A 15,692-nucleotide genomic window follows, 5' to 3' on the forward strand; every position below is an offset into this window, starting at 1 on the left:
TTGTGCAAAATTTTCTTTTTCGATCAATAGAAAATGTGGTCCATATTGTTTTTACCAACAATATTTAGTTGAATTGGCTATCAGGTTTTACCTTGGTTTTTCCTCACCATTTCTTTAGTCATCTAATAAATCTATATTTCATATCTTCTATTGGTCTGCTAGGTGATTTATAGGTTATAGGTGAGTTGTAGGTGATTGGAAATATAGCAGTGAGCTGAACAGAATTCCTGAACTCATATAATTGACCTTCTAGGAAGAGGAGATGAAAAACCAGTAAACAAGTAAATATATGACATATTAAATAAAGATAACTGCTATAGAGAAGAATAAGATATGATTTATTATTGATCTAGATAGTCAGAAAAGAGCTCAAAGATGAAGTGATATTTTAAGGGTTACTTAATGGAATTTTGGGAGAAAAGGATCCCAGGCAGAGGGAGTGGTATATGCTGTATCAGGTCTTCAAAAACATCAGAATCCAGGGTGGTTGGAGCAGAACGAGCAAGAAAAGTATGGTAGATGGAGGCAGAGATAGTAAGTGGTGGTCGGGGAGAGGGTCAAGGGGGATTAGGTAAGTGTTTCAGACCACCATAACCATTTTGGCATTTATTCTAAGTGAGATGGGACACCATCTGAGCGTCTCGAAGAAGAAACTGACATGTTCTTGTTTTTTTAGCAAGATCTTGATGGGTAGCTTATATATTTGGAAATAAGGAGTTTCAAAACCAGAAGTATGTAGACTAATTAAGAAACTATTATAATAATCCAGAGAAGAAATATTGATAACTTGGATGAGGGAGCTAGAGATAGCAAGAAGTGATCACATTCTGAGTATATTTTGGAGGTATATCTGAGAGAATTAATTGATAGATTGATTTTCAAAGTATGACCGAAAGGCCTGAGAATCTGGCAGGATGAAGGTGATATTGACTGAAATGAGCAGGACTATGGAATGAGTAAGTAGGAGGGTAAAATCAAAAGTTTTATTGCAGATTTATAAATTTGAGATTCCTATCAAATATCCAAAGGGATTATTTAGTCAGTTGGGTTATGAGCCTGTAGTTCAATGAAGAGTTTCATATTAAAGGTATATATTTGGAGAACATAATCCTATAGATGATATTAATGATAGTACTGAATGAAATCACCTAAGGAATAAGTATAGGTAGGGAAAAAAAGAGAGGAGGATAAATACTGGGGTGGGGCATGGTATTCCAATGTTACGTGGTTTGGAAAATGAAGAGGTACCCAGCAAAGTAGAGCAAGATGAGGTGTCCAGTTGGGTGGGAGAATCGATGGAGAATAGTCTCCAAATGCCAAATTAAGATAGTGTTTCAAAAAGCGATCCATTATGTTGTATGTTAATAAGTCAAATGAGATGATTAAGAAGTAACCACTAGATTTAGCAATGTGAAGTCCTTGGTGGCCAGGACAAAAGCTGTTTTATTGGGTAGTGAAGCTTATGGCCTTATTTGAATGGGTTTAAGAAGGTAGACAAAGAGGAATTGAAAATAAGAGTCTAATGCAATTCTTTGGGAAGTTTTGCTTTAAATGGGGAGCAGACAGGCTCCCTGCTCAGTGGGAGTCTGCTTGTCCCCTCTGTCCCTCCCACTGCTCATGTTTGTGTGCATGCTCTCTCTCTTTCTGAAATAAATAAAATTTAACAGAAAATAAATGGGGAGCAGGGAAATGAATCAATAACTACAGGGATAATAACTGAAATAGTTGAGAGTGTAGGGGCACCTGAGTGACTTAGTGGCTGAACATCTGCCTTTGGCTCAGGTCATGATCCCAGGGTCCTGGGATTGAGTCCCATACCGGGCTCCCCACAGGGAGCCTGCTTCTCTCTCTGCCCATGTCTCTGCCTTTCTCTGTGTGTCTCTCATGAATAAATAAATAAAATCTTTAAAAAAATCTTTAAGTAGTAAACTCTGTCTTTTTATGCCTCCACCCCACATTGCCCAGCACAAGACTTAGTGACAGTTTAGCTATCAAATTCTAGATGGATGATTATTTCTCTAACACTTAATGCTTTTTATTTATTTTTTGGCATTTGTTGTTGCTGAGGAAAAAAAAATCTTCTACTGGTCTGTTTGAATCCTTTACTGGATAATATACCTCTTATTTGAAGTCCTTTTAAAGAGTTTTTCTTTATCCTGATGCCCCAATGTGGATTTATAATCCACAGTGGTTACTGTGGGGTTTTTAAAAAATTTTAAAAAATATTTTATTATTCGTGAGATACACAGAGAGAGAGAGAGAGAGAGAGAGAGAGAGGCAGAGACACAGGGAAAGCAGGCTCCCCACAGGGAGCCCCAAGTGTGACTCAATCCCGGATCCTGATCCCAAGATCATGCCCTGAGCAAGGCAAACGCTTAACCACTGAGCCACCCAGGCATCCCTACTGTGGGTATTTAATCCAAATTCACTCTGTTCTTTTAATTTTATAAAATTATTAATAATAACTTTTTCTAAAACTGACTCTTGGAATTGAATTACGTTTTCTCATTTGGAACTCCCATCATACCTGAGTGGGAGCTCCTCAGTCTACCCCCTATGGGTTGTAATTGCTCTTTCACATTTTCCACTACAACTATCTTAGTTTTAAAAAAAATAATAAACAAAAAAACCTACCATTGCAGTAGTTGACGTAAAGGAGGAAGTTCAAAATGTCAACTTGCAGTGCCATGTTGGCCAATACAAAATTTCATGTGAAGAAACTTAGTGCCCTTCCCTCTCTTCTCCATTTGTATTAGTCTATTCTGGCTGCTATAACAGAAATACCATCGATTTGAGTGGGTTTATAGACAATAGAAATTTATTTCTCACAGTTCTGGAGGCTGGGAAGTCTAAAATCAAGGTGTCAGCAGGCTCACTTCCTGGCACATAGACAACTGTCTTCACCGTGTCCTCACATGGTGGAAGGGTAAAGGGAGTTCACTGGGACCGCTTTTATAAGGACACTAATCCCATCCATTACCTGATCACCTTCTAAAAAGCCCCACCTCCAAATACCACACTGGGGGATATGGTTTCAACATATGAATTGGGGCAGCGGGTATGAACATTCAGCCTTATAGCACCATTCTATTTGATTAAATAAACCAGCAAACAAAGCTGGGTTTGACCCATTAAAATGATCCTACAGTGTAATAGGTCATGACTCACAGTTTGAAAAACACCGAATTGAATGGCCAGTAATGGGAATATGAGGGAATACTAATTAGTGCAGCCATTAATTTTTATATTCATAGTTTTTCTGTTTTTAGGGGGGTGGTTGAACGGGGGGTTATTATGCTGCTTTAGCCACCAAGGAAGAGGATGCTTCCCTGTAATTCCATGTAATGGGGATTTACTATAATGACAGCAGGTATCTGTTGCTGTGCATACCCCTTCTCACATATCTCTCTCGTATCATGGGTCCTTCATGGGTTCTTTAAAAAAAAAAAAAAGATTTTATTTATTTATTTATGAGAGACACAGAAAGAGAGAGGCAGAGACATAGGCAGAGGGAGAAGCAGGCTCCACGCAGGAAGCCTGATGTGGGACTGGATCCCGGGACTCCAGGACCACGCCCCGGGTCTAAGGCAGGCACTAAACCACTGAGCACCCAGGGATGCCCCATGGGTTCTTTTATATCCTCAAGCTCCCTATCCTCTTACTTCTAACTTCTCCAAGCTGATAGAATCTGCTGGGGTCGCCCAACATTTAATGTCAAGTATTTCCTATTTGTATTAGGACCTAATTCTCAATCTAATCCATGCATATTTAGCTGAGCCAGGTTGATTTCATTTGAATCAACAAAGACTTGCTAAAAGCTGTATTTGCAAGAAAAAGTGGCAATCTAATTGGCAAGTACTTAAGATTTACTAATGTTAAATGGAAAAAGAAAAAAAATAAAAGAGATAGCTTTTTGTATGGGCTCTGTTTTCAACTGTCTTTAGAAATTTTACTGAAAAGAGAATGACAGAAAAGGAATTCATAATTTGTTTTCCATTGTATTAATATTTACCAAACCTTTACATAAGTATTGTGCATTTCTTTTTTTAAACAAAGATTTTAGGGACACCCGGGTGGCTCAGAGGTTTAGCGTTGCCTTCAGCCCAGGGCCTGATCCTAAAGAACCGAGATGGAGTCCCATGTCAGGCTTCCTGCATGGAGCCTGCTTCTCCCTCTGCCTGTGTCTCTGCCTCTCTCTCTCTCTCTCTCTCTCTCTCTCTCTCTCTCTCTCAGCCTGTGTCTTTCATGAATAAATAAATAAATCTTTAAAAAAAAAAAGATTTTATTTATTGATGAGAAACAGGCAGAGACATAGGCAGAGGGAGAAGCAGGCTTTCTCTGGGGAGCTCGACCCTGGGACCATGTCCTGAGCTGAGGGCAGACGCCCAACCACTGAGCCACCCAGGTGTCCCAGTATTGTGCTTTTCTAATAAGAAAAATAACATCGACTTCGGGGAATACAGTCATTTTGCAAACCAGCATCATGTACTCCTACTCTTGATTTAGTTCATCTTCTTGGTACAAATATGAAGTGTCTGTAAATAAAATTGTGTCTGAAGCAGAAAGCCTAATGCTTCTCCCACTAGCACCATTTCAGAATACATTACTCAGTATACAATTTGGTTTGGGGAAGCTGGGTGCCAAAACCTAGAAAAATATAACCCACTAATAGGCCAGGCTCCTTTTCCTAATTTCCTACACTTCTCTTCTCTTCTTTGTATAGCCAGTATTTATTATCTGTTTTTATTAACTTGAGGGTTAGAAATTTGGTTTGGGATAGGGTCAGATAGATTGTCACCTGTTTTTTTATTAGATCAAAATATTTCTATCTGACTAGGATGGCCATTTCTGTGGCCTTAATAATTCTCCAAATAAAAGCATTCACAAGTTCTAAAGTGAAAAATACTCTGGTTCCAGCACACTAATAGGATTTATAACTCTCATTAAAAAAAACAGGAGGGCCTTCCTCTTAAAACTCATAAAAAATCCCTATCAGAATGTTACACATTCAGGTAAATTTTCTTCCTTTACAAAGAGTAAGGATAAAATTTCAGCCTGTTTTTATACAAATCCTATGTGATTACTCTTTTCCACTCTTACAGTTGAGCCTTTAAGAAAAATAGGTGAAAATGCGCTTTTTCTTTCAAGCTAGAAAGATCTATGCTGTCTAGTCAGAAGACTCTGGCTAGTTGGTCCCTTGCCACTGTTCAAACCCATATTATCTGTGATCCTACTTCATAGTGAGTTCCAGAAGCATTCCCCAGACCCAGGTAGCTCTCATGTGTTATCTACACATCAACATCCAAGCTTAGCAGGAGTGGAGAAGAAGTAGAAGAGATGTGCATTTCCCTGAAAGATGCACTTGCCACTTCTGCTCACATCCTCCTAGCCAGAACTGAGTCATGTGATCATGGTTCACTGCAAGGTTGGCTGTGAAATGTCATCTTGCACTGGATTCTATTACCCGTTGAAATTAGAGTGAGTGACTGTTGAGCACAATTAGTAAATATGAGATCACCTTGTGGGTTGTGGCATTAATTCTATGGACGAGGGAAGACATTTGCGTTTCATTCAGAAGGGTGTCATAATCATCATTATGTTTCAAAACATAATTTTGTGTGAAAAATAGATTGGGGGGAGCCTTAGTGGGTGTGAAGGGAACATTCCTGAACATGCTTGCAGTCCAAGTGAGTTGGAGTGGCAGGGACTTGGTGATAGCTGTAAAGAGGGGAAAGGGGATGAAGCGAATTCAGAAGATGCTGGAGAGCTACTGTTAACAGAATTGGGGGCAGAGGAGGTAGACAGCCAGGCATCTTCTGAGTCTCTGGCTTGTGTTGCAAACACTGCAGGAACACCAGGTTGAAGAATGAAGTGTTTCTGGACCCCTGAAGTCAGCTTTGGAAATGCACTCTAGAGATGTTTATCAGACAGGCTGTTTCTACACATCCAAAATATGATTTCAAAATAAACTAACTTCCAATTCACAGTCAGACTCAGATCTAGTCATTGTCAACTAACCTATTCAAATGAGCGTTCCTCTGTGAGGGTTTCTTCTATTCCAGGGCTTTGTATGGATGACCTGTCACAGAATGGTTAATCACGTACAACATAGGAAAGCCAGCCAGGCAGAAGGGAGTTGTAACCAACAAAAGGCCTTGCTAATTCTGGCTGTGGTCATAAGTCATGAACAGCCTTCTTGTATTGATAGTATGGTCATACACAGGAATGTGAGTTGCATAGCCTTGCGTTTATCACAACTCAGCTCACACTCAATGATGAGAATCATCATGATTGTTCTAACCATATGAGGAGCAACAAGCAATGTGGCTAAGCTCCAGAGTTAGAAAGCATTCATTTTGTGTCTTATGGTATTTGTGTACATAAATCACTAAATGTTTAGTGTTTTGCACCTTTTGCGGACTTGTGACTTTTTTTTTGATAGACCTACTTCCTTTTATTACAAGCTAATTAAAAAGAAAAAAACACATAATCTAAGTGCTGCGTCCTCCTGCCCAATCAATCAAAATATCTTATTAATGGAATAAATATCCAGTTAACATGTAGGCGGTACTGAAAATTTTCTAGTCGTCTACTTTGCACCACTAATACTATGGTTAAACATTTAAGTATGTTAAGATTTCCGATGGGCACTAATCTCTTGGAATTCACTCATCCTTCATTTAACAAATATTCAAAGTGTTGCACCCTGGGCATTTAGGATACTTTGGTGCAGTAGGAGTGAATATAGCAGATGGTGCCTCTGCCCTCTGAGAGCTGTCATTCTTGCACTCCTTCGAGAGGCCATGGGACTATCACTCTCTTCAGCCTAATTCATAGTCTTTGTCAAATTCTAATGCATGGCTGCCTTCTCATCTGGTCCAGCTGATTCTGTTACGATAATGTGATGGGTCTTACGAGGCTCCAGCCCAGGCCTGGCCTTCACTTCAATTGGCAGAACCCAAAGAAGTTCTGGGCAAAGTTCAATGGGGCATGGGAGGTGGGGTTATGTGAGGCAATGGGTTGTGTGCTTTCATCGACTCTTTTGGTACCAGGGGTGTGTGCACGTGTGTGTGTGTGTGTGTGAGAGAGAGAGAGAGAGAGAGAGAAAGAACAAGAGAGAATATGATTGATTTGGGGAGCGTTTTGCCACGGCATATAAATGAACAAGACCAAGAAGCTAGAGATTAAGACATGCCAAGAGGTGACCAAGAAATTCACCATATACCACCTCCAACCCTACCTTCTCTAATAGATTTTAACCAAATGAGTGTAATATGGTCTACTTGCAGACATGACTGAATGAGGAGGGAAATTTATTTATTTTTATTTTTATTTTAAAAATATTTTTAAGATTTTGTTTATTCATGAGAGACAGAGAGAGGGGGTGGGGGTGGCCAGAGGGAGAAGCAGGCTCCATGTAGGGAGCCCGACATGGGACTTGATCCCAACACTCTGGGATCACACACACCCTGAGCCAAAGGCAGGCACTCAACCACTGAGCCATTCAAGTGTCCCAGAAAAGGGAAATTTAAAAATATCTTGATATAAAGCCCAGAGAAAACCATACAAAAATCCAGCTTCTATTTCAGAAATATCTGCTGGACTGTTGGTTAGTGTGCCCTTCGTGTTAACTTTGATTAAAAGGCTGAGTCAGATCTCTCATTTTTTAATGTGCTTTTGAATTTTTTTAGATTTAAATCTCTGATGGCTTAGGCAGTTGTTTGCTCTCTCCTCCCACCTCACTCTTTCCTCCAACTGTCTTAATTTCCCTTGCTCCCTCTTTCTTCTACTTCTCAGCTCTACTCCTTTCTACTCTAAACAAGACCTCTTTTCCTTGTCCTGGAGTTCATAAAGTATTCTCAAACTGCTTTCCTCCTTGCCTGATCACCCACAAGATATAATTTGGGTTTCCAAACTTTGTTCTTTGAATAAAAGGTTACTTTTATAATTATTTAAGGAGCTCATACATCTCAATAGAGATTATAATTTGCTCTCAGGAAACACTTCAGAGGTTTAATTTTGGCCCATGTTTGTTTTCCATTTCTTCTAGGTTTTCTAAAGTCTTAGAAAAGGTCAGCACTTTTTGGTGTATATATATTTTTAATTGAAGTTTGATTTGCATACTGTGTTATATTAATTTCAGGTGTACAGAATAATGATTCAACAGTTCTGTACGTTACTCAGTGCTCATCATGGTAAGTGTACTCTTCATCCCCTTTGCCTGTTTCACTCACCCCCACCTCCTTTCTGGTAACCACCGGTTTGTTCTCTGAATTTAAGAGTCTCTTTTTTCTTTGTTGTTTCTTAAAGTTCACATATGAGTGATATCATATGGTATCTATCTTTCTCTGACTGATTTATTTCACTTAGTATAATACCCTCTATATCTGTTGATGTCATCACAAAGGGCAAAACCTCATTCTTTTTTATGACTGAGGAATATTCCATTGTATATATGATATATATGTACCATATCTTCTTTATCCATTTCTTTATTGATGGACACTTGGGTTATTTCCGTATTTTGGCTCTTCTTATTAATGCTGCAATAAGTATAGGAGTTCATATATCTTTTTTATTCATTTTTTAAAATTTCCTTGGATAAATACCCAGTAGGAATTACTGGATCATATGGTAATTCTATTTTTAATTTTTTTTAAGGAACCTCCATACTGTTTTCTACAGTGGCTGTACCAATTTGCATTCCCACCAAAAGTACCTGGGGGTTTCTTTTTCCTTGCATCTTTGCTAACCCTTATTTCTTGTCTTTTTGATCCCAGCCATTCTAAAAGATGTAAGGAGAAAAGGCCAGTACTTTGAAGCAAAAGAAAATTCAACTTTTTTTTTGTGCTTCTAGCCATACCTGTTTTCTAATTTATTCTGATGCTTTGGGTTCCTTACTGCATGTCTGAATCAAGCTATCCTACCCTGCCTGGTGTGATAGAAAGACTATCTCATTAACATTCAGTTGAACTTTCCACAGAAGAACATGCTCCCATCCCTCAAAACACCCATTGTTAAAACAATGTCAGAAGTCTGTGTTCATTCCCCCTTCAAAATTCATTCTAAACTGAGTGTGCAAGGCACTGTGCAAAATAGTGGGGGATCCAAAGATGACCCTCCGGAGAGAGATGAGAAAGTCATGGATAGCTTACAGTGCTCCCATAGGGGTTTGTCAAGGCTGTATGGAAGTAGAGAGGAGGGGCACCTAACTTCACCTCATAGGTGAAAAAATGCATTGAAGTTGAAGTGACTTTGATCTGAGGGTTGGGGGAATGAGTAGCAAAGATGGAAGAAGTAGGAAGAGGACAGGTGGCAGAGGAGCCAAAGGAATGAAGAGCCTGGAGCCTTCTGAGAAGATTCCTCTTGGTGAGAGAAAAGAGGAGGTTTGGGGAATTGGTGGAAGACAGGAATGGAAGGGAAGAAAAAGGCCAGGTTGGACCACACAGGGCTGGATGCACCTTTCTGGGAGTTTATCATTTTGTACTGAGGAATCTTAAACAGAGGCTGGTGATCTGCAGTTTAAGAAACTCACTGTGGTGTCAGTGTAGAGAATAGATTTTTGCAAGGTTCTATCCAGGATTATTTTCAGAAATTTCAGTTCAGTAAGGTTCAGACTTTACAACTGGTTTTGAGTAAACTCCTTTTCTTGATTACTCAAGGTGTCTTCCTACTTCAAAGGAGGTGGCAAGGAGCGCTCAGCTCCTGCTGTGGTGGGGCAGGTGGCCAGCCCTCTGCGGCAGCCAGAAGAGCCGGGTGGCCTTATGACTGTACGTTATGATTTGTTTACACTGAATGCCTAATGATAAATGATGTGTGTGACAGCGCATGTGCGCCTGAGGGTGAGTGTGGTTTTTTACTTCTTGAAGTGCTTTTTGAAACCAGAGCAACAGATTGAAGACAGTAGGGGGTTCTAAAAAAAAAACCTACTGGACCAGGGACAGGAGACCTGGGTGCTACTCCCAACATGGCTGTACCCAGCAGTGGTGTCTCACACACCCCACTTTGTCTCTCTGGGCCTTGCCTGCTTCATGTGTGAGGTGAGGCCTTTAGCCTAACATGGTCCTTAGGGCTCCCTCCAGCTCCCAGGTTCTCACCATACTTCTGGCCTCCACACCGTCTCCCTTCCCCCTGACAGCAATAACCTTGCACTTCCAGATATTCAGATTAATAGAGAAACTGGTAAAAAATATATATATATATATATTATATATATATATATGTTTAAATAAAAATATATATATGTTTAATTAAAATTAAAAATATATATAATTAAATTATATATTTATTATATTATATTTTATATAATTTTATATAATTAATATTATATATTAATATATTATATTATATATAATATATAATTAAAAATATATATATGTTTAAATAAAAATATATATATATATGTTTAAACCAGTTGTAGTTGAAGGAATATATCCTAGTGATCATGGGAAATAAGCAAAGGGAAAAAAATTACAATTCATATTCCATCCTGTGCTGATGATAAAAGGGAATCAGAAAGCTCCGTGGACACGTCTTTCTTCATTTTCTCTTGACTTTCTGCTTGTCCTTTCTGCCAAGGTAGAGAGGAGATTGGATCTGAGGGGACTGAGGGTGAGGTCCCTGATGGGGGGTGAGGGAAGGTGACCTGGGAAAGCTGAGTTTTGCCATCTTCCAAAGGAGTGCAGCCTTTACTCAGCAGAAGCATTCATACAGGTGGCTCCTCGGCAGAGTTTTGACCTGTGACCCTCCATGCCTTTGTGAAATTCTCCTGTACCTACATCTGGCACCCTCAGGCTATGCGCTAGCTGCCCAAAGTTCAGCCCTGGGCCCATCTTCTAGCCCCCAGATTACCCTTCACTCTCTTTTACCCAAACTAACTTCTCCTAAAGATCCAAAAACTATAGGTAGACAATGATGTGGATAATCTTGGGTGGAGGGGAGAATTTCTAGTACCTCTGGCCTACCTTGTATCCACCACCTGCCAGCAAAGCCCACACACGTCTCTGCCCATGCATCAAATCCCACAAGGCCCTTCGGTGTCAGTGTAGATAGGGGGAGTGGGTCTTTTTTCGCCCTGAAGAGCTTTACAGATAGCAACACAGGCCCTGAGAAATGTATTCCACCCACAGTCCATCATCTTGTGACATCAATACTATGATACTGTTTATAGCAGAAGTTAAAAAATATAAGTGTGGAGGCACAGAAGAGTGAACACTTATGTTTCAGGGGAGTATAGAAGGCTTCTTGGAGGGGGTGATGCTTGAGCATAATTTTTAAGCATAAGTAGGTCTATGATTTGTTTGGCAGCAGCCTTGAAGGTAAAGGAAGATAGACCATGAGGGAGGCTGTTTCATGCGTTAAAAAAAAAAAAAAAGGCAGAGAAGAGGCAGTGGGGTGATCAGGCAGGAGGAGCTCCATTCCAGAGAGAATTCTGAGGTAGAATCAGTCTCTTACAGCATCATGTGACCTGTGAGAAGGATAGGGGTAACTAAGGTACCTAGTTCAGGAAACTACAAAATCCTAATCTCATCAAGCAAGATAGGAAATGCGAGGGATGAGGCCATTTGTTCCTTAGGCAGAGGTCGGGGGTAGGTAGGAAATGCTGAATTCACTTCGGACAGGAGTTATTTCAGATGCTTATGGGCATCCAGCAAAATTAGTCTGCCTCTGAGGAGCCGGCTCTCGAGTTCTTCAGCATTTACATGAGGCTCTGTATAAACTGCCACCCTGGGGATTCCCTGGAGTTTCCCTTCCTCATTGGGAAGTAGTTTTAATTGATAACATGATCACAAATGGTGGGTTGTAAAAAAAAAAAAAGGGTGATTTGAATCACTTTTCAGTTTGGAAGATGAATGTTGTATTACTGTTCCACAAGATGTGAGATAGTTGAAACCACTCAGATTACAACGAAAAGGCATTGAAGTGTTTGCTTCTTTGACGTCTTGGTAGGAGGACTGTCTCTGTGAAACGGTTCATGGTTTGACTCAGCCTGCTCGTTCCAGTCATTATCCGGCTGCCAACTGATGTAGGAGAAACATGGCCAAGTCATTGAATTTAGTTTCCTGAGTTATGCAGTGGTGATCCCATAGGTAAACACAAGGCTCCTGGGAATTGAATGTTTACTTCAAAGGACTGAAAACGAGCTCTCCTGAGCCAAGATATTAGGTACAAGGACATGTTACAAAGATAGCCTGTACTTCCCCCTTCCACACCACCTTTTCCTCCACCGAATACGTGCTGCTTGTCCTTATCTTCCCCATCCATTTGGTCCTAGATTTTGACCTTGGTTTTGATTTACCTTTCCATTGACACATCATCTGTTTTTTAATTCCCTGGTTAGATCTGAGGTTAAGATGAGAAGCGAGGCCAGCAAGTGGATTCAGACAGGCTTTCTCTGTATTTCTCACTTTCCCTGGGACATCTCATGTCCACATCTCATGTCCAGGTTTATGTGTTATGATGCAAAATAAATTGCATCAATTGACCGAGAGGTGATCAGACTCTAGGGGACCAATTTATACTAGCCAAACTCAAGAGATGGGCCAATATACCAGAATGCCAATTCATTCATTTGTTCTCCATTTCAGCTGTCAAGCAATTTCATTTCAGCTGGTTATTATATTAGTTTTCCAGAAAGAGAGGAAACCCAGAAAACAAGATAAGAATCAGAAGGTAATTTGGCAATTGTAGAGTTGGAATAGAAGGAACTGAATGACTTCAGGAGAGCATCACCAAGTCGAGAGATTATTGTACCTGTTTTTGTACTGAGACATTTTTGTTGCCTGATTAAAGCACTCTTGGCCAGGGGTAGTTGGAGGAACCAAAGTCACAGATTATTTACTGTCTAATTTTTTTTAAGCATTCCTCATCCATCATTAATTGATTGGACAAGATTGTCTCTCAAGTCACAAATTTTTCTCTTTTTTTGCCCATAATTATTTTTCCCCAAATTTCTATTTAAATTCTAATTAGTTAACATATAGTATAATATTGGTTTCAGAAACAGAATTCAGTGATTCATTACTCACATATAACACCAAGTGCTCATCACAACAAGTGCCTTCCTTAATTTCTATCACCCAGCTAGCCCATCTCTCACACACCTCCCTCCATCAACCCTTAGTTTGTTCTCTGTTATTAAGTCTCTCTTATGATTTCTCTTTTTTTCCCTTCTCCTATGTTCATCTGTTTTGTTCTCTAAATTCTGTATATGAGGGGGATCATATGGTATTTTTCTTTCTCTGACTGGCTTATTTTGCTTAGCATAATACACTCTAGCTCCATCCACATCATTGCAAATGGCAAGATTTCATTCTTTTTCATGGCTGAATAGTATTCTAGTATGATTATGTATTATATACATACACCATATCTTCTTTATCCATTCATGAGTCAGTGGACACTTGGGCTTTTCTCATAGTTTGGCTATGATTGATAATGCTGTTGTAGATATTGGGGTACATGTACCTCTTTGAATGTGCATTTTTGTATCCTTTGAGTAAATACATAGTACAATTGCTGGGTCATAGGGTAATTCTATTTTTAATTTTTTGAGTATCCTCCATACTGTTTTCCAGAGTGCCTGCACCAGTTCTCATTCCCACCAATAGTGTAAGAGGGTTCCCCTTTCTCTGCATCCTCACCAACATCTGTTGTTTCCTGACATGTTTATTTAACCATTCTGACCAGTGTAAGATGGTATCTCATCTTGGTTTTGATTTGTATTTCCTTGATGATGAATGATGTTGAGCATCTTTTCATGTGTTTGTTAAACATCTGGATGTCTTCTTTGGAAAAATGTCTATTCATGTCTTCTGCCCTTTTTGTAACTAGATTATTTTCTGGGTGTTGAGTTTGATAAATTCTTTATAGATTTTGAACTAACCCCTTATCAGATATGTCACTTGCAAATATATTGTCCCATTTTGTAGGCTTTTAGTTTTGTTGATTGTTTCCTTTGCTGTGCAGAAACTTTTTATCTTGATTAAGTCCCAATAGTCATTTTTGCTTTTGTTTCCCTTGCATTTGGAGACGTGTCTAGTAAGACGTTACTGTGGCCAAGGTCAGAGGTTGCTGCCTGTGTTCTTCTCTAAGACTTTAATGGTTTCCTGTCTCATATTTACATCTTTCATCCATTTTGAGTTTATTTGTTTTTATGGTGTGAGGAAGTAGTCCAGTTGCATTCTTCTGCATGTGGCTGTCCAATTTTCCCAATACCATCTATTGAAGAGAATATTTTTTCCATTGGATATTCTTTCTTGCCTTGTTAAAGATTAATTGACCATGTAGTTATGTCCATTTCTGGGTTTTCTCTTCTGTTCCATTGACCTATGTGTCTGTTTTATGCCAGTACTGTACTGTCTTGACATCAAGTCACAAATTTCTACACTCTGCTAAAAGGCTCTTCTCCAGTTGGACAAGTTTCAGTGGTGACTGGATAGTAATCTTCCTTTTTAACAATTAGGAAGTCAACCTTGGATTCTACAATGGACTTTTAGATATTGCTTTACTTTTCTATTGCTTCCATAACCAATGATCATAAATATATTGGTTTGTAACAACACCCATTTATTACCTCACAGTTCTGTAGGTAAAAAGTCTGGGCACAGCCTAGCTCAGCTGATTCTCTGCTTAGAGAACACTGAAATCAAAATACTTTGAAGGACTTTGTTATCTTCTGGAGGCTCTGGGGATGAATTTGCTTCCACGCTCCTTGAGGTTGCTAATGCAGTTCAATTCCTTACTATTGGAGGACAGTCTTCTCTGTTTCCTTGCTGGCTATCTGCTAGGATCCAGGTTTGCTACCAGAGTCTGCCCGGCTGGCATCTCGTGTTTTCTGTGCCACCCCCTCCAGGAACAGCACATCAAATCCCTCTTAGATTTCTCATCTCTCTGCCTTCCTCTTCTGGCACATCTCACAGTTGCTTCTGCTTTTATAGGCCAATTACATTTAGTTGCCTCAGTAATAGAGGATAATCTCCCTATTTTAAAATCAGTTGATTAGTAACCTTAATTACATCTGCAGAGTTCCTTCAGAGAAGTACCTAAGTTAGTGTTTGATTGAAAAACTAGAGATGGTCATCTTGACGGGACCTCATCAGCAACACTTTAAAATACTGTTTTGTCATTACTTGAGTGGTCCTATCTGTGGATGGCTGATTTCATCCATTACGTGTACTCTTTTTATTTGCCATTTCATGGGGTAATATTTTCTTTTCCTACCTTTAGATTTAGTATTTCAACCATTTGGTATAGAAGATTCTCTATTGCAAAAATTACACTTATTGGTTGACTGAATGGGAAAGATTGATTTTTTTTCTCTCCCTCCACTCCTGTGAGGAAGGCTTCCTGGAATATAGGTGCACTGTTTTCACAAACTGAAAAAATTGTAGCACATTTGGTTTGTACTAGGTCAGTGATTCTCAGCCCTAGCTGCACTTTAGAATCACATAACAAATTAATACTCAAGCCCTACCACAGAGATTCTAATTTATCTATGGTAAAACCAGGTCATTTTTTAAGTTTCCCACATGTTTCTGATTTGCAGTGAAGGCTGAGAACTATTGATATGCTCCAGACATTCTGTTTTGGAGATAAGGAAGCTGAGGCTGAGGGTGAGAAATGATTTGCTTAAATCTCATACCTCATGACAGATCTGGTGCTCTGTGCCAGCTTTGTGCCCCCAAAAAAGG

The 15,692-nt window shown here is 39.5% G+C and overlaps 1 protein-coding gene across 8 annotated transcripts in view; it reads left to right on the forward strand.

The window, feature by feature from the left end:
- The window catches only part of GHR (growth hormone receptor), a 271,673-nt gene that overhangs the window by 102,747 nt on the left and 153,234 nt on the right, over positions 1–15,692 (forward strand). For 2 of the 8 annotated variants that reach the window (XM_041747919.1, XM_041747924.1), the window contains exon 2: positions 8,144–8,195. The exons of the other annotated variants lie outside the window; for them this stretch is intronic. In XM_041747919.1, coding sequence (XP_041603853.1) covers positions 8,144–8,195 — 52 coding nt within the window. The remainder of the gene's footprint in view (positions 1–8,143; positions 8,196–15,692) is intronic. 8 annotated transcript variants of the gene reach the window in all.

Source organism: Vulpes lagopus, chromosome 3 (assembly GCF_018345385.1).
Source record: "Vulpes lagopus strain Blue_001 chromosome 3, ASM1834538v1, whole genome shotgun sequence".
In the NCBI taxonomy this organism is placed as follows: domain Eukaryota; kingdom Metazoa; phylum Chordata; class Mammalia; order Carnivora; family Canidae; genus Vulpes; species Vulpes lagopus.